At 42.6% G+C, this 20204-nt stretch overlaps 1 protein-coding gene across 2 annotated transcripts in view; it reads right to left on the bottom strand.

The window, feature by feature from the left end:
* Positions 1-557: 557 nt before the first annotated feature.
* The window catches only part of BTBD8 (BTB domain containing 8), a 62338-nt gene continuing 42691 nt past the window's right edge, over positions 558-20204 (bottom strand). For both annotated transcript variants that reach the window (XM_066597345.1, XM_066597346.1), the window contains 5 exons: positions 18202-18844; positions 8650-8737; positions 7800-7927; positions 5180-7255; positions 558-1282 (listed from right to left, as the gene is read on the bottom strand). In XM_066597345.1, the coding sequence (XP_066453442.1) occupies positions 837-1282; positions 5180-7255; positions 7800-7927; positions 8650-8737; positions 18202-18844 (3381 nt within the window). In that variant the 3' untranslated portion in view covers positions 558-836. The remainder of the gene's footprint in view (positions 1283-5179; positions 7256-7799; positions 7928-8649; positions 8738-18201; positions 18845-20204) is intronic.

Below are 20204 nucleotides of genomic sequence, written 5' to 3'. Positions count from 1 at the left end.
AGGATAGTGTCATTTGACTACTTGAACGGTAAAGAATGTTTTTGTTTTTTTAAATCCTCAGATTTCAATGCTTTTGCCTCTAGCCATAAAGGATGTCGTCTGGTCATTTGTACAGTTCATGGAATGAAGAAATCATATAACAAAAACAGCAGATATTGAACAGAACTCTTAGAAAAAAAGTTTTAATTATTTCAATGATCTTTACGTTTACACACATCTAAGAAATCGTGTCATTCCTTCTTCGTCTTATTTACATTTTGGCCTATTAGATGCATCTGGAAGCAAATATACTCAGTGATTAATACAGAGCATTCATGCTAAATCAGATCTTTTTCAAGACAAATAGTTTTATTACCAGGTACCACAAAAATAAAATTAAAAAAACGGACATGCCCATGTCGTCTGCAAGCAATCAAAGCAAAGGAAAAAAAACTATTAACACGGTGCTCCTTGGCACTACTTGCATTATTTCTCTCAGCTATCTTCATTATAAACATATGGAAATCTATAGGTTGGGACTGTTGTACATGGAAGTCCAGTCCGTGTTGCTCCTGTACATTTACTGTACATCATAAATATTCTTCGTACAACAACGTATAACTGACGTACTCGTCAGAAAAGAAAGAAGTAAACTTGTATATTGGCCGTAGGTCTATAGAAGCAATGTGGTACACTCTATGCAAAGTCCTGGGACTTGCCGACTTTATATACAAACTTTTGGATTATAAATCATTGCACGGCTTATTTATTTAAACAATATGTAGCCATTACCAGTAACAAATCCTGGTGGAGATTGTACAAGGAACAAGAGAGAGAAAAAGGCAAAATAGCAAAATCTAGTGATGGGTTTCTAATTCGAGGATAGTCCATTCTCCATGAGGGGAGGAACACTCGTCAGGAGAAAAACTAGTCACGGTGACACTTGTAGAGTCCTCGAATGGAGATGATAAATCGCCCCATGCTTTGCCCTGAGATTTGGAATTTTCTCTAGCTAAGAGCAATGTCTGATTGATTAGATACTGTGCTAGACTGAGATCCTCGGGGACGGAGTTTATGATATCAACATCTGATCCATGATCAGCTAGCAGCTGTCTCAGCAGTGTCCAGTCCCTCTCTACAAACTGCTGATCTTCAAACTCAATCTCCATTATTCTAGCTTCAGTCTTCAGCCTCTGCTCAATGCCGTCACCGGGATCCATCTCATATATTGGAGAAAGGGACTTTGGAGGACGATGGTCATACATGCAGGTTTGTGCCACTGAGTCAATATCATCTATGTGCCCTGAAATAATTCATAATACTGCACATTGTAAAACAGTTATGCTCTTTTACCCATAAGTCACTGAAGACGAACATACAATCAATTAAGACGGCAAGGTACAAAGACGTTTCACGAACATATAGCTTTCTAGACAGTAATTTTGGTTAAAAAAAAACAAAACAAAAACTACCTTTTAGAAGTTAACAAGAAGCAGCATGGTAACCCTGGTAAGCACGTTTCTGATACAGAAAATGGGTTATTTGAGAAAAAACAAAATGGTCTGACAAAGCAATATGTGTTACAACTAGAGATGAGCGAACGTACTCGGATAAGCACTACTCGTCCGAGTAATGTGCCTTATCCGAGTACCGCTGTACTCGTGCTGAAAGATTCGGGACGCGCTGCGGAGCGGGGAGCTGCAGGGGAGAGCGGGGAGGAACGGAGGGGAGATCTTTCTCTCCCTCTCTCCCGCCCGCTCTGCGACTCACCTGTCAGCAGCGGAGCGCCCCGAATCTTTCAGCACGAGTACAGCGGTACTCGGATAAGGCACATTACTCGGACGAGTAGTGCTTATCCGAGTACGTTCGCTCATCTCTAGTTACAACCCTATACTGTGGCTCTGTTCACATATTTACAATGGACATCTCCCTTACTGTGAACAGGGGTAACAAAATAGAAGAGGTAAACTAACTGGCTCCACGTTGGGTACATAACAGACTTTATCAGCAGAAATGCTAATGGTAATCTAGAGCATTCGGACCATAACGTCAGCCTTCCCCAAATCGGGAATCTCCAGGCAGCAATATGTTGCAAAATAAAAGTACTTTGATATAAGGGAGGAAAGATGTAAAGCAAGTATGGATCTATAAATCCTATTAAAAGGGACAGTGAAAAAAAAAATGGAGAGAGAGAAGAGGTGCCCAAGCATAAATCAAAATGGGCCGTCCTGGGGCAGATTTTTGTATCCTACTTATTCATGGACAGATATTCTTGTTCATGCCTTCCATCCATAATATAGGACACATGGGTAGAATGACCCTCATCCCAGTTTGCCCTCCCTTGTTCGATAAGTCAACTTAAGGTACCTTTACACGGGGCATGTATTGCCCAAATTATCACTGGAAAACACTGAGCCGCAAATCACTTACTTGTCGAAGTGGCTCGGTTTGCAGCAGAACTAAAAGCCGAGCGACTGTCGGCTCATGTAAACAGGGCGAGCAGGAACAATCCCCGGCCACTCCGCCTCCATTCACTAGAAGGACTATCGCACAGGAGTGCTAGTCGCTGGTATTGCTGCCGGGCACTAATGCGCCCGACAATTGGACTGTGTAAAGGTACCTCAACTGAGGAAGTGGATGGATGTGGGATGACCTCAGTTGCTTCTATGGAATCTATGCCCAGTTCATCATAAGCTTAAAGGGCTTGCAACAGAATTACAAGTGATCAACAAAAAAGGGAATAACTTCCATATTGGTGTGGGGCTCCCCTCATCAATCCTGATAACAGGGGTCCCAGAGGCGCCACCCTTACTGAGGGTTTCTTGCATCCCCCCGCAGTTAGGAGGAGACTATATGGATTGACAGTGATTGAAGTGTGCTGCCACTCCATTCATTTTCAATGGGACTGCCAGACATGGCCAAGCAGCAGACACTTCGGTATTGCACTCAGCCCCATTGTAATTAATTGAGGTTCAACTGTACATGCTTGGCCAGCTCTTCATTCAGCGCGACATCACTGCGAGTGACAAAGACATCCACACAGCGATGAGAATGGGGAGGGGACATGACACCCCCGTTTTCAGGATCATGGGGGGTTTCAGTAGTGAGGCCCTCATCTATCAGTAAGTTTATCCCCCATCCTGTGAATTGGATATTACTTGTAATTCTGGTACAACCCCTTTAAATTTCTGCACAGACGATGTGTCCCTTTAAGTAGTTGAAAAATTCTGCCTGGTCTTTAATTAAATAGAATAAAAAGGATAAAAACTCCAATTAATCTACATTTTCCATTTTCAGCAATTTACAGATCTATACAATGAAAGTTATAGTGGAGGAATTAAAACAGCTTTGACAAAAGAACAAAGCCAGATGGTAATTAAGAATGGGAATGACTAAGCTGTTTTAAATGTATAATTACATACTTGGATGTTTTTAATTAGAGAAAGAATTTAAATATAAAAATATTTAAGAAATGTAAATGCTTGTTTATTATTTTTATATACATATTATATGATGCAATGAATGGTGGACAATGACATACATGAAGCAATATTCTGACATTCTCTCCTTCTGGTCAGTTATGCAGTCATTTCTTGCTATGCCAGACAGTTCTTTTTACTGCAGCTGGGTCTAGAAAGTAACAGCATCCGCTGTAAGCAGCTATGGATCCATCACTTTGTCATAGGGTCACCCAAGTCCCATAGAAGTGCACAGGCTCTGATCCCTCCTTCCTTTCCTTCTCTATGGCTCCACCTATAAGGTTTTACAGTGTATTTAAAGGGATTCTGTCAGCTCAAACACGCTGTCCAATCTGCAGTCATCATGTTATAGAGTAGGAGGAACAGAGCAGATTGATATATACATTTTATGGGGAAAGACTCAGTTTAACTTTCTTTATAACTCATTCTGAGCTGAACAGTCCAATGGGCGGTCCCATCAGTGGCTGATGTCATCCCTGTATGTACAGTCATACACAGATATCAGTCAATCACTGACAGGACCGCCCATTGGACTGTTCAGCTCAGTATGAGTGAAGGTTTAAATGAATAGAATACAAGTTATACTGAATCTTCCCCATAAAATGTATATATCCATCTGCTCAGCTCCTCCTACTCTACAACATGCTGCTTACAGATTGGACAGCAAGTTTAAGTTGACAGAATCCATATAAATGGAACCCGTCAAACTATAAGCACCATAAACTAAGGTATGGTGCTTATAGTCTTGGTGATGTGGAGTCCGTAGAGCCTCTTCTCATACTCACCATGCCCCCCGTTCCTGCAGTTTTTCCCGGCAAAGTCAGCATGCGCACACCAGTTTGACTCTTCAAAGGGCTGTGCATGCACTCTTCCATTCATCTCTATGGAAAGGCATGCACTCCGTCTTCTGAAAAAGTCAAAATAGTGTTCATGCGCTGACTTTGCCGGGGGACGCCGCAGGAACAGGGGACCGAATGAGTATGACAAGAGGATCTCCGGACTCCACATCAACAAAACAATCCTACATCAGGTAAGATTTTAGTTTTTTTGATTTATGTATGTCATTTTCCACCCAGCCTGGAATTTAGGACATTAAATCAGTGATGTACGGGTAATGGAGAAATGACTCTAATGGCAACTCCTTCACTTGTATTCACTTTCATAAGAGGGAAGAATGAGTAAATTATATAAGGTATAATGCCACTGATGCCAGGTTAGTCAAGCTTTGTGATCGTACCGATGCATGCTTATATATGAACATGGCAGAAAAAAACTAAAATTATGGTAATTGGGTGGCACTTATTGACATTTACAACACTGACCAGTAAATCAATGCCAAATATAATTACAGAAATTAAATCAAACTAGTTAATTCATCTACAGATATAGAACTATTTATAAGCATATATCATCTCAGGTTTGGTTCAAGTAAAGGGCCGGTTGAACAACTACCACCTATGGTTGTGTTCAGAAGTCATCGAAAGGAAACCATTGATTACCCTTAACTGCATTCGAGCAAGATGTCCCCAGTTGATGAGGAAGTATCTGAAAACTTTTACAAGTACCTCAACAAGACGAGTTTAGTTAATTAAATGTATAACAACCTTAATATATTCAAAATGATAATGATCTGTAATAATCATATAATTTTTGCTATAGTTATAGATCACTGCATTGGAAAACAATAGTAAATAATAGCTCTATCGGTTAATGTTCATTACCTGCAGATAAAGCAGTGTTGGAGCTTTCAGTGGAAGGTGCATGGTTGTCTCTGCCTTGGTAGTCAAGAAACTGACTCTTACAAGCATTAGAAGTTTTTGGACAGCAAAACCTTTGAGCATCAGCGGGCATTTCTGAGTACAGATCTAAATGGCATGGTCGTGTCTGGGACTTAAGTTCACTTTCTGTTGGTTTGTAGAAGCCCTTACATGGAGCGGTTTCTGCAGTTTCTTGTCCACACACTGAATTTTCTTCCAAAAGCTCATGATCTAAAGAGATACGTTCAATTGCATTCTCCGTCTGTCTGCAGTCTTCTTTCTTGGAAGAACCATCTGTAGCGTTTTTCTCGAACACGTCAGAAGGAGTTACCGATCCAGCTTTCCGTGCATGTAGAAGGTGAGCATCTCCTTCATCTGATCCAAGTTCTTCACACTCATCCACTGAGAGGAGGACCGATCTCATAAAACCTTTGCCTCCTGGTCCTCTTTGATTCTCACTGTCCATTTCAGCCATATCATCAAAAGCTAAATTTACGATGCCTTGAAAAGGCTGTACAGCTGTATCTGGTGGAGCTTGCACAACTGCGTTTTCAGCCTCTGATCGCTCATCTTCAGTCTCATCAGCTGATGAGGAAAGATGTTCAATGTCCTGAGAAAACTGTACACTGCTGCAAACAGCTGTGTGATTTGTACCGTGTCTTGGGCCATCCCTTTGCAGCCATGGTTCGGTTCTTCTTCTAGGTACTTCATCGTCACTCGTAGAGTTGACGCGGAATAACTCGGTGCTGTCCTTTTTCATTTTTACATCAATTCTTAAACTACCATCGTAACCTTTTAGTTCTTCTGGAGTACTGGTATCGCTACTGCTTCGCCCAAGAAAATCATGACACCTCATCGTGCTACACTTGGAGATTCCTCTTTCGTTTGAGCCATCGTCATCTTGAGAGCCACCAGCATCATAATCTTCCGACCTTGGCTTAATGTCGTCAGAGGATGTACTGGCACTGCCGCTCTCAGATTCTGGACTCTCACGTTCATGTAACATGTTGGAGTGATTATTCCATTGGCCTATAAAATGCATATCGGAGTTATGGCTATCGGCTACCTCTTCAATGTCCAGATCTCTCTGATACCCAGAGATCTGACCTTGTGATGAACAGTTTACAAAATGTTCAGTGCTATTGAGTGTACGCTGTCGACTAGCAGAGATAGCTTGTAAACATGGTTCTGTATCAATATTGTGTCTTTGCATACTTGTGCTAGTTGTCTCTGATAATTCCAGAAATGTCATATTCTCTCGATCTTTTTGTTTCGGAATTCTTTCAACCTCTTTCACAGAACACAACTCGCTTTCACTTGAGCTGTCGGCACATTTTGAGTTCTCTGAGTCACAGATATTTTTACAGTCTGACTTCTGTTCGCCGGAAAGATTCAAAAAGAGGACATCACCCGACCCTGTTCTATCAACATTTACGGCCTTTGTTCCATTTGTTACTGCTGTCAAATCTTCTACTGAATTAGATCTGTGAGAAAGAACAGAAGCTGGAGCATTATTTTCTTGGCAATGGCAGCGCTCTAAATTAGGCTTCTGTACCATAGATTCTTGATTGCCCATTGAAACATCCTGACAACACTCATGTGCGGATAACGGTACGTCATCAGGATGGCCTGCATCTTCTACAAATTGACAGTTGGCAGTTTGTTTGCCTTCCAGACCCTCTGAAGCATCTGGTTTAGACGCTCCTTTCTCAATACATAGAGCAGGCTGGTTATGGTTATTTTTTACTACAGCAGGACCGCCCTTTTGACTCGGTTTATGGTTCAAAATGGAAGTTTTGGAAGTACTTTGAACTTTGGCTTTGGGCTCTTTGTGGTTGGGAGCTGACGATTTACTGCCTCCATGTTTATTACTTGACACATTTGGTTGTGTTTTGCTTGCAGAAGGAAGAATGGTTTTTGTAGTCTTTTTATTTAAGGGAGTTTGCTTATCTCCAGAGGGAGATTGAGTTACCACCTTTGTGTCTAGCTTTGCTTCAGGTTGCTTTGAAGAAATAGATTTAGGCATATTAGAGCCATCCCCTGGAAAGACAATAGAAATGCTTACATGAAAAAGTCATACTAAGAAGACGAATGCACCATAACGTAGACTCAAAATTATATATTTTTGCATAAAAATATTGAGTTATTGTTTTTTGTGGGTTACTTGAATACTACATTCCTTAGCACACAGCATGCTTGCTCTATTCCCACGCACACATACGATGCAATGACAGGATTTGCCTGATTTCTCCAATATTTGCTCCAGATTTCCAAACTAAATGTATACAAGTTCACATGGGTTTTCGCTGCGTCTTTTGCCTTTTTCCTTTGTAAAAATGTGAGGGAAATATTTTTTTACAATTTTTTTTTATATAAAACATTAAAACACATCACTATATACAACTTCTATAGGCATACTTTTAAGCCCCCAGGTTTGAGTACCATACAAGTGTGGTGACAAAAAAAGCTCATTGCAAACAGCTATCAGCTTAAATGTACTCACTGCAAGTTAGAACACAGACGCTGCTACATGAATACAATTACACTCTGAAGTTAAAACGTAACTTTTACACCCAAAATATACCTGGCTTTTTTGTCAGAGCAGCTGGGGCGCTTTTCGGTCGCTGAGAAGTACAATTGCTAAGTTTGTTTCCCTTCTTTTTCTGAAGCCCAGATTCATTGCTTCCATCGGCAGACTTTTTTGTTGAAGAGCTACAAAAAGCGAGAATGAAAAAAATGCACAATTTGCAAGGTTTACAAGAAAACGGTCAGAAGTTTAAAAAAAAAAAAAAAAAAAAGCTTCTAAAAATAAGATTACTTAAGAGTAGAGATGAGCGAGCGTACTCGATAAGGCAAACTACTCGAGCGAGTAGTGCCTTATTCGAGTACCTGCCCGCTCGTCTCTAAAGATTCGGCTGCCGACGCGGGTGAGAGGTGAGTTGCGGCGGTGAGCAGGGAGGAGAGAGGGAGAGAGAGATCTCCCCTCCGTTCCTCCCCGCTCTGCCCCGCCGCTCCCCGCCTCCTGTCGGCACCCGAATCTTTAGAGACGAGCGGCCAGGTACTCGAATAAGGCACTACTCGCTCGAGTAGTTTGCCTTAGCGAGTACTCTCGCTCATCTCTACTAAAGAGCTAAAAACATACTTTGCATATTGTCATAATATTTTATGTAAAGAAATTGCATTATCAAGTTAACAGAAAGTGATTGGCCATGTTCAAAAACCAGGGTTTTAGTATCAGTCCTCAATTTTCAAGGAGAGAGGGGAGCTGTGAAGCTAAGTCAGTGGTATTAGTATTCCTCCAAGTATAACCTTACTTTAATGTGGCACTACAGATATTTTACAGCTAATCCTGACATAAGTTTATGTTGTGTAATGAAAGTTCTTGTCTTCTAAGCATCTTGTCACATAGAACCTGAACAGGAGTTTCAACAAACCTGCTTGATTCCCGACTCTCTCCTTCAATGATCTTGCGTTTGGCTGTGGTCCCGTTGGAAATCTTTACAGTAGGCTTTGATTTTGTGCCTGTTTAGAAAAAAAGTGATACTGAAGGAGTTAGAAAGTTGCTTAGCTCACACTTTGCTTGGAAAAATATGTATATTAAAAAGGGAATCCGTCACCTACTTCCAGCCCTATAATCCAAGCATATGGGCTGAAAGTAGGTGACCCGCTGAGTCCAGGGATGCGTTATACTTACCTCCCCCGTCATTTCCTAGGTAACGATGCAGAAAACTTCTGCGCAATGTATTGAGCGATGTGCCAATTATTCCACTCAATTTTATAAATGGGTGCACTACTTATCAGCGGCGGGCTATAGCGCTTACACCGAGAGGGGATGGGGGTGGACGACAGAGGAAGAACATATAACACTTACATTCCTGGACTCAGCGGGTCACCAACTTTCAGCTGATGAGCTCCGCTTGCAGGGCTAAGAAGTAGGCGATAGAGTCGCTTTAAGTACAATTAAGAAAAACGAGCGGCATATTTAAAATGTCACCCAATAAGAACCCATTGATGAATAATTAAAGGGGTTGTAAAAGGATCAAAAGTTATCCCCTATTCGCATGATAAGAGTACAACTTGCTGAGACCTCGCAAACCCAAAGAACAGGAGTCTCATCTCATTCAATGGGACTGCTGGAGACAGCTGAGCAGCAAGTGCTTAGGCATTTCCCTCAGACTCATTGAAATCAATGAGCGGTGGCCACATAAGCTCAGTCAGTGCTCCATTCATTCTGACGTTACTGTGGTGGGAGAAACGACCCCGTGGTGGCTGGCAGAGTTTGGACCACGGGTGAAGGGTGGGGGGTAAATGTATCGTACATTATATCCTGTGACTCAGACCTGTATATGTCAGACTGTAAAAACCATTGTCCTCATAACATCATGATGTACAGCAAGTGCCATTTGTGGTAGTGGCACAAAGTTTAAAATTTATATTATTGACAGGTGGCACCAAGATCTACTGGGTCATTTAAAGCGACCCTCTGGGTCTTGAGAAACAAAGATGGCCACACCAGTTTCTCGGAATGCCTAATGCACACTGCGTATTACCACTAGTACTGCCCATGTGAGCAGTGCCGGACAGTCAGAGCAGCATGTAGTGTCTCGGAGCAGTGTTTCAACTCCCGTCCTCGGGGACCCCCAACAGGTCATGTTTTCAGGATTTCCTCAGTGTTGCACAAGTGATGTAGTTATTATCAGTGCCTTAGATATTGCCACAGATGTTCTTACCATAGGATATCCTGAAAACATGACCTGTTGGGGGTCAGTCCCTGAGGAGTTGAGAAACACTGACTTAGACTACCAATGCATACTATGCACATTGTGCATCAGGCAGTTAGAGAATCAGTTCGGCCACCTTCGTTTATCCAGACCGAAAGGGTTGCTTTAATGGTCTGAAAACCCTGCCTCAAACCAAGGACTCTCTGGTGATCAACTGATCTCCACAAGAGGCTCAACACTGCTCAAATGATTGGACAACCATATAATACATGTTATATACATCAAAAAGAGGGAGCTAGGGCTTCACATGTTGACCAGTTTTGCAGATGGCGACAAGATCTTTGAATCATGTTGCCATTAGCACCTAGCCTTGCTGCTGCAGCGCACCGCCAGGCTCGGACATTAACAGATATGCTGAGCGCTCTGTAGCCATCGTGTGTTTGGGGGCAAACATCCTACCTAGATGTCTGCTAGAATTTGCACAGGGTTTTCTTGCCCTAATTACAAGCATGTAATAAAAGCGCAGTTTCTGTGATGATCATTTGGTGCAGGTGGATGAAGTAAGCGGGCTCGACTCCCATCTCTTTTTTTACTGCCAAATGAGCCCGAACATAGAACATTGGTCTAAATCAAATTTGCTGACCACATGATATTTGATCTTTGTAGATGTCCATGTACGGAATTGAAATATCACATTTGTTTATCAAAACCAATATTAGCGATTATTGGGAAAACTGGACCTGGTGGGACAGACTGTTCATCATGTGTCTACTGGACACATATGACATATCTATATGGTTGATATATGAAACAAAAGAACTAGAATCTGAAGACTGAATCAAAGATATCCATGACTCAGACGAGATTAAACAGTAACCTTTGAAGTGTCAACTATTCGGAAAATGGTTCGTGGAAAATGCAAGAAAAATCCAGATATCATCTGTTACACATAGGGATGTTTTACAAGACCCAAACAAAGAACAAATATATTGAAATTTGTTCGAAAAGTTTACAAAAGCATATTTTGGGGTGAAATTAGGTGACCGGGACAAACCTTGGGACCACAGAAAGTGTGCAGGACCTGTGAAGAAAGTCTTAAACACTGGACAAAAGGTCTGAGCTACGGTGTCCCAATGGTGTGGTAGGAACCTCGTCGATGACTGCTACTTCTGCATTATGAATGTTACGAGTATTACATCAAAGACAATATATTCCATCGAGTACCTACATCTCCCCTTAGCTCTAAGACTAGTTTTTCCACAACAATGAAATTCCTATACCTACATTCACTACATTGGAAAGTTTGAGAGAAGAGGAATCCAAGTGTCCAAAGAAACTTGTGATGATGATTTAATGGCCTCAAGAGTGGATATCAGAATGTGCTAGCCATTCACTCAAGCAAAGTTGAATGATCTTGTACAGGATCTAGATCTGCGAAAGACATCAGCAGAATTACTGGGTTTGAGGCTGAAGGAGAAGAATCTGTTGGCTTTTGGTACTATGTTCATGTATTGCAACAGAGAAAAATATCTTCTAGAATATTTCCTTATGGGCGAGCAACTGGTGTACTGCATCAATGTCAATGTTGATCCAGAGGAAGGAAAAAAAAAAACCTGAATGAGGTAGAAGTCAATTTGCCTCATTTAAAGGGGGAAAAAAAAATCCTTCCTGACTCAGAGTCGGGCAATCAGAATAATCCCTGGTTCAACAACCCTTCTGAAGGAATTAGTAACTAGAACATGCAGTATTGTAACGCTCAATAAAAAGATAAAAAGGCATCCAGACTAGAGATGAGCGAGTATACTCGCTAAGGCACACTACTCGAGCGAGTAGTGCCTTAGCTGAGTATCCTTCCGCTCGTCTCTAAAGATTTGGGGGCCGGCGGAGAGGAACGGAGGGGGGATCTTTCTCCCTCTCTCCCCCCTGCTCACCGCTGCAACTCACCTGTCACCCGCGCCGGCAGCCGAATCTTTACAGACGAGCGGGAGGATACTCGGCTAAGGCACTACTCGCTCGAGTAGTTAGCCTTAGCGAGTATACTCGCTCATCTCTAATCTAGACCCCCTCTTAGGCCACCTGCACACGGGCGGACTTTCTGTATCTTCATCTGTACTGCTCTGTTACTTTACTATAAACAGCCCAATTGAGGGGATGTTGTCTGGTAACCGGACAAACCCTTTAAAAATTTAGGAGCCAATTTTTTTTTAGAGTCTGAAGCCCCAATACATCCATATACTCTAAAAGAGCATATAGACAGGAGTTGTGCTAATGGGACAAACACTTAAATATATAAATACGTCTGAAGATAGTATTATAGGACAGTGGGATTTGGTGAAGTTGAACACTTTGGCAGCCAAGCGGCAAATGAAGGTTAACATAAATTAATCTAAACATATGCATAAGAAACTACTTAAAGGGGCTGTCTAGTTTAAACCATTGATAGCCTATCCTCCGGATGTGCTGACAAGAGTAGATTAGCAGGAGTCTGTCATCCTCGGACCCCACCAATTAGCTATTCTCCGGGCTGGTGCATTCATGCACCGAGCAGACAGCTTTGTTCCCACTGCAGTGGCCAGGATTAATATGACTGGTACTGAAGTGAATGGGAACTTATCAAGCAGTGCCAGCCGAGGCCCCTGCAGTGAGAATGGCGTTGTCTGCTTCCTGCAGTGCATAAGTGCAGCAGCCAATAGAGCAGTTCAGCAGCAGGAGTCCTGGGTGACAGGTCCCCCGCTGACCTACTATTAATGACCTAACCTAAGGATAGGCCATCAATTGTTTACAACTGGAGAAGACCTTTAAAAAGGGCCACTAACTTTTCAGACCATGTATACTCCTCTACTAGCTTGCATCAGTCTCCACATTTCTGTAATCTACTTGCATTAAAAATTTTGTTGCTTTACCATTGTAAATCACGTTTGAAGTGGCTGCAACTAACTACTAACAACCCTTCCAGCTTCTCTGCAATCCACTTTGTCATTTGGTACAGAGCTTCCTCAGTAACTAGGACACAGGCAGGAGCTATCTCTACAGGCAGCTCCCTTACACTCACAGGCTGCAGGCTGACAGATCTGCAGACACTATGGTAATGATCTCCAGAGCCTCTGCATTTCCTACTCCCATAGCATGTGGGTGCGCATGCACATTATAGCGGGTTTACTAACTATTTGACCAGAATGTCTTTAAATGGCTCAATTATACTGGGAACGCAGAAGACCGGGCATTCAGGGCATCTCCTGCTGATTGGACCAGAGACATTGCAATGCAGTATGGGAAGTAAGGTCAAGGAAGTCATGACAGTGGACTGCTGGCAGAATGCTAGACTTGCTACACTTCCTTTCCCTGAAAGTGGAAAGCAAACAGAAGAGCAATACAAAATGGGGAAGACCACCTGAAAATCAGAACTTACAGACATGAAAGCGGGTGCAAACAGCAGCAAATGAGAGGGTGAGGAGAGGTTGGTATATTTAAAAAAAAATTAGTTGAAAACTCAGCTATGCTTTAATAAATTATTAACTACTAAGCTATGCGACTGCAAGTTAGACTGGTTAGTATTTCTTTATGAAGTTTTGTATAGCCTAGTTGGTATCACATGAGTATGTTCTTGCCCAAGTGGTGCATTTAATACCGCGTTTCCCCCAAAGTAGGTCCTACCCTCATAGTAAGACCTACCTCGGTTTTGGGGGAGGCTTAAAATAAGGCTTCCCCCCAAAATAAGACCTAGCTAACCTGCCCCTCCTCCCCCCCAAATATCAATACTCACCTGTTCCGTGGCGTCCCAATGGTCTCCAGAAAACTGCAGAGTCCTCTCAGTCTGCCATCTCAGCTTCTCCTGATGACGGGACTTTGAATACCCCGCCTCCAGCAAAGCGAGCACTGTGATTGGCTGCTGGCGCTCGATTAGCCAATCAGAGTCGGAGTTTGATGAGCCAATCACAGCCACTCAGTGATATCATTCACTGAGTGGATGTGATTGGCTCATCGAGCGCTGGCTCTGATTGCCTGCTGGAGCTCGATTAGCCAATCACAGCGCTCGCTTTGCTGGAGGCGGGGTATTCAAAGCACAGTCACCAGAAAAAGATGAGCTGGCAGTCGGGCAGAACTCTGCAGTTTGCCACAGCGCCGCCGGAGACCATTGGGATGCCACGGACCAGGTGAGTATAAGCGAGACCCGCACAGAAATAGAACACGCTGCAATTTGTTTTCCGCGTGATTTCACGCGGAAAAATCGTGGCCGTCTGCCTGGGATTACGTTTTTTTAATGCAATCCTATGGCAGCTTCCACGGGCGGAAATTCTGCGGGAAATCCCGGCACAGAATTTCCGCCATGTGCAGGGGGCCATAGTAGGAGTTTCCACGCCCTTTACTTTTATGCATCCTTCTTGCTAAAGATTTATTTCCAATCGCCTTGCCTCCGTTCATAGACCTTACTATATACACAGAGCTTGGCTCCAAAACAGCAGTTTATAAAGTACACGCTCCTAGAAAGGAGCCATGGAGTCCTGATCATGTCATGGAGGAGAGCCTTATTCCCTTCTCCCCCTCTCCCCCACATGTACAGTCAGCGACTAAAGCACGCATGTTTATAGTGGAGCTACGACTTGTGGCCGGATTCCTGAATCACACTTATGGATGCCAGAAATAATTCTTCCTGTCCAAGTATAAAAGTTTACTGGCCCAAGTAGAAGGGTCTGCGGCACTTTGTCACGGTTTGGACTCCTTCCTTCGTTTCCAGTAAAGGAAGATCATAATGCTCCAATGAAACCATTCTAAAAAAAATGTAAGCATTTCCAACATTGTAGCAACAGGTTTGAAGAATGTGACTAACCTACATAGCGCCCGTCTTCAACCACATCAGACACCTTTGAGATGAAGTGTCATTTGTCAGCCAGGAGCTACTGCCCAAAATCACAGACTTGTGGCTGAACGGATATAAAAACCATTAAAATGGTTATCCAGCACATTTACTATTGAAGGCCTAGTTTATCGCTGGGGGTCTGCCAATCAGCTGATCGCCAGGCGTGCAGTCAGTGTGAAAAGCACTGGAAGTAGACAGCGCTGTCCGTACTCCGTTTAGTACTGCAAAAACACCTTCCACTGCATTTAATGGGAGCTGTGCCTGTAGTACCAAACCAGGACACTGCAATGTTGACAGCACTATCTGCTTCCAGTACAGTCCGCATTGACTGCAGGTCCGGAGATCAGGTAGGATCCAGAATGGCGGACCCCCACTGAACTACTGTTGTTGCCCATTCTGAAGATAGGTCATCAATAGTAAAAGCGTTGGAGAATATCATTGCTATACAAAAACAAAAGGCTGCTATAGCATCTACAGGAGAATCAACACCATATTAATAATGGTAAATACTTTAGGTCATGATATGCATGATATCCAATATCCTGTCTCCGCTTTGTCTCATAGCGGCGATGCACATGTGACATCCCCCTTACACAATGTATTGCGCATGGACAGCGCTGTATACGCTACCCATAGAGAACAATAGGGCTGTTCATGCGCGATACGTGATGAAATAAGAGCATGCTGCAATCTTTTCCACACGGAATGTGAATGAATCAATGAAAATCAATGTAGTACACGGGCATGCATCAGTAAAAATCACACTCGTGTGAATGAGCCCTTAAGCAGTGAGGATGAACCTTTTAGAGATCAATTGCCCAAACTGCAACCCAAAACCCACTTATTCAGGCAAAGTGCCAACACGGGCATGTAAACGGGACAGTTATCACTAAAGCTGTACGAATTTGAGCAATAATTGTGCAGTGTAAATGCAAAAAAAAAAACTAAATAAAAAAATTGCTCACCATCCAATCGCAGTTCGTTATCACTGACTTTCAGGACTTAAACAGATGGGCGTAAGCGCAACTATGCTCACCGCTACGGAGCGTAGATGTGCACCAACTGGTGTTTTTTGTTTTTCACAGACTTTTCAAACTCCGCGATACTGTGTAATTAATACTAAGTGCGAGATAGATAGGGCTGTACCATTAGCGGGCGAGAATACAGTTCGTGAAAACAAACTGTTGAAATCAATGGTTTCGTCCAGTTATGCGGCAGCGATCATCGCGGTGATGTCAGCGCTCATGCAGTCGTTTACCATACGGTCTGGGCTTGGGCGATGGTGTTCGTGCCTACAGAGAGGGCTCGGAGTGCTCCCTCTGGTACGTGTGCCATGGGTTCGCCACCATTGGTATGCAGATGGAAGGACATTTCTAGTGGTACGGTACGACGGCAGTGCTAGAACTCACATTAATCTGCATAGGATGTTCAGGCAAACTTTATCGGCAACGAGGTGGCAACAAGTTCAAATCGATGCAAGGAGAGCAAACATGGCTACCAAACCAACAGGACACCCCGACACGCACTTTAAAAAAAAAAAAAAAAAATAAATAGGCTTTAAGCTGCATTGCTGACCTGTGGACATTTACCTCGTGTGTGGGCAGCTAAGATCATTACGGGTCGTTTGCTTCTGAGCGATCAAAATGATTAGTTAAAAATGTGCAAAAAAGATAAAAGGATTCATCACTGCTCGGATTTGATTGTGAATACCTAAGAATTATCATCAAAACAGAATATATGCCCCCTATCAGATATTTACAATACATATGCAGCTACAACCCAATTCGTCTTTGAAGATGGCGGACAACAGTACCAATAAAAGCGCGCAACAGATAAAATTCAGCCGTTCGTTGGTGGTTTGAAAAAAAATACTAATTTGTAGATACATTTTAAAAGGAGCAGTCCTGGCCTTTTCACAACCGCTGACCTATCCTTTGGACTTAAGGCAAATTTAGACAATAGTTCTCACTCAAAGCCATCTTTTACCGTTGCAACCAAATGCATAGACATCATGTAGTTTTCGTTCATGATTCGTTCCTCGCTCAATTGTAGTTTTCTAGAATTGAGCGATCAACTCTTATTAGCGTTGCAGGCTGTTCTCAGTCAGCAGCGCTGATAAGATTCTTTCAGCTCGTGTCCCGCTGGTAGTTCACAGCGGGATGTGAGCTGTAAGCGCGGAGAACAATGCAGCTGTTTGCTTATGTAAAACAGCTGTATTGTTCGTCTAGCAATAGTGGTGGTGTCCCGCTCCACCTGCATAGATCTTTATTAGTCAATTAGCTACTATAGACTATGCAAAGATGATCGCTCAAAACTGTCAAACAGTCATTTGAGCTATGTTTGAGCGATCATCTTTTAGTGTAAATGGGGTTATAGTCATCAGCGGACAGGGCACGAAGTAAGAGAGAAGGCTTCATTCCCATTGCAATCAGTGGGAGCGCCGCACTTCTATTACACGTCCTGCTCCTATCCGGGTCAGGACCAGACATCCCACCTGTAATGAAGAGCAGAAAGTGCAATAGAAGTGTGGCGCTCCCACAGATTTCGATGGTATTGAAGCCGGCGCTCCCACTTCCTCCCCTGTGCCCCGATGATGATGTCCAGTCGGATAGCAGGCCAGATGATCATCTGATGGACGTGGATCCCGAGCGACGGATCCTCATACATCAAATACTGAGGACCTATCCAGAAGATAAGTCATCAGTTGAAAAAAAAAAGACTGGAATACCACTTTAAGACAGCCAGTTTAGTATTAGACAGTCTAAAGACTACAACTTGTGCCCATGGACTAGATACAGACATACATTAAAAGTAGATCAGACAGACTAAACCGGATGGACAAGAATTCTGTGGCCAACACCACTTATCAAAACATACATATCAACAAAAATACAAGCAACAGCTCGACTCCTAGAAGCCAACTGGACGTCAGAAGTTTGTTCTTCTTTATGAAAACATCCATTTCCACGCACAGCTTTACCCAGGTCCCATTTAAGATTATCAACACAAGTATCAAATAAGGGAGATGGAATATAGGTGGCACTGTGGAGGTATTCTCTTATTTGCATATTACCCAGAGGTACATGAATGGCCTTATAAGTCTCCCCACTCACCGTCTAGGCGCTCTCCCTTAGGAGAAAAGATAGCGTTTCTGACCGACAAGTATCAAAACAAACACCAAACATCTGGTTTATCTTTAAGCAAAAAGTAATAGTGTGCAACCAAAGCATCTGTGGTTCTCCCCAGATCCTCCCTTCGCAATGCTCTGATTTAGGACATGAAAATTCAGTGACCTGGACATGATTTGCCAGTGTCATTGGCCACAGCTTGCCTACATAGCATTTGGTTGATGCATAATAGGTCTGTGATACAAGGATGATGTGTAAAATAAGATCGTGAGCACTCACCTACTCCCTGATCTTTTAAGCAATCAAGACTGCTTTTCAGGGTTTTATTGACTGGTGGGGAATTGGTTGCAGAATTCGGTTGCTCCTCGGGCACATGTTCGTGGCTGTGTTCTCCTGAGGAGGAGCTTGAGTTGGGAAGTTCTCCATTGCAGTGTGTCGACTTAACACTTGGTGAAGAACCTTTGATGGGCGAAGCTGGGTCTTTATCAGATTTCTTCAGTGACTTGACTTTGGCGGGTGGATTGGAACTTCCGTTTGTCATTTTTGGCCTCGTTACCATCCTCCCAGAAGAAGCCAGTTTTGGAGGGCTGGCAGTGTCCCCTTTGGAAGCACAGGTTTCAGTCTTTGACTGGTCATTATTTTCCGATTTGGTTTTTAAAGTGATTTTTGGTCTGGCCGTGGCTGTTTTCTCGGTTGGTTTTGCCTCTTTAGCTCCTTTTGTCACCGCTTTCTTTACATCCTTTCCCTTTACGTCGTCCTCTTTTCCTTTTCCTGAAGAATTCCTGGTTATGTGGGTTGTATGCCCAGAGGCGCCTAAAGAATCAGATTTCATCTTCCTGTGAGCGGACAAAACACTGTCTGATAGTCGCTTTGTTTCTGTGGTGCGGGATTCTCCCAATTTCACGCTTTTAAATCGGTTTTGCTGTAATGAAGTAGAGGTAAGTGAGTAACAAATATGCGCTTAATTAGTGATTTAAAAAAAAAAAAAAAGTCAAAAGTAAAACTGGCCAAACTGCACTAAAGGATAGTCAACAAGCCCTTTTACATGGAGCGATTATCGTTCAGAAAATCGTTGGATTGTACAAATTTGAACGACTATCATTTAGTGTAAACCTGAACAACAACTGAACGACAAATAAGTATTTGTTCACTTCTCATTTGTCATTCATTTTTATTTCAAAAATAATTGTTCGGTTGTTTACACTTTGTTGCGTGTAAACAGCGATCGTTCAGTTGTTCACATTCACTGGTGCCAGTGAATGAACAACTGAATGATATGCGAACGAAATTGCGAATTATAACCTGCCTATATAAACAGGTTGCACGAGCGAACTATCAATTTTTCATTTTGGAGGGGTGGGAGAACACATTTGATATCACCACACCCCCAATAGCACATTGTGTATCCTGTACGGTGAATGCTATAATGGAAAAAAAAAAAATACACAACGCCAGACTTTCTTGGTCTTTGCTACCCCATCACCAAGGGGGAAAAAAGGGGTTTATAAAAAGGCAATAAAGTCATATGCATCCCAAAATGGTATCAATAGTAACGTTATTTTTGTCACACTGTATAAACCAGCTTCCCAAAAATGGTGGAATTGCATTTTTCTTATTTCATTCCAATTAAAAACAAGCGCTCATATGGCTTTGTCGGCGTAAAACAAAAACCTAACAACATTTTTTGGAAGTTTTTTTTGATATATATAACTTTTTATCAGTGTTTTCTATAAAGTGGTTTATTATTAATAGGAGAAAGAATCCAAACGTTTTAAAAATTCAGAACTTCTAGAAAAAGATACAAGTTTCAACAAACTATAAAATCAATAAAACTTTTTTTTTTCTTCCCAAAGTTGAGATGCACTAAAAACTGTCCAAGGTTAAGTTCACACTTGCACCGCTTATTTCCACTATAGAAGACGAAACATGACACTTGTGTCAGCGCCTAAATGCCATGGATGGTGTTCGACGTCCCCCTTTGACTATAACGGGGTTAGAGTTGAGCGAACATACTCTGCCGAGCCTGATGCTCGTTCAAGTATTAGCGTACTATATGGTGCTCGTTACTCGAAAGAAGAAAAAAAAAAAACGCTCGGCACCCGGTGTTCCACATACAAAAATGCTCAAGTCTCCCATTGTAGTCAATGGGGTTTATTACTCGAGTAGGGCTCTCGAATTTTACGAAAAGCTCGACTCGAATAACGCGGACCCGAGCATTTGGGTGCTCGCTCATCTCTAAACGGGGTGCATGGGCTTGGAGCATGCCGCCCCACAATTTACCA

This window comes from Eleutherodactylus coqui, chromosome 3 (genome assembly GCF_035609145.1).
Source record: "Eleutherodactylus coqui strain aEleCoq1 chromosome 3, aEleCoq1.hap1, whole genome shotgun sequence".
NCBI lineage: Eukaryota > Metazoa > Chordata > Amphibia > Anura > Eleutherodactylidae > Eleutherodactylus > Eleutherodactylus coqui.
Note: the sequence above shows the minus strand (reverse complement) of the source record. Positions and strands in the feature narration are given on the sequence as shown.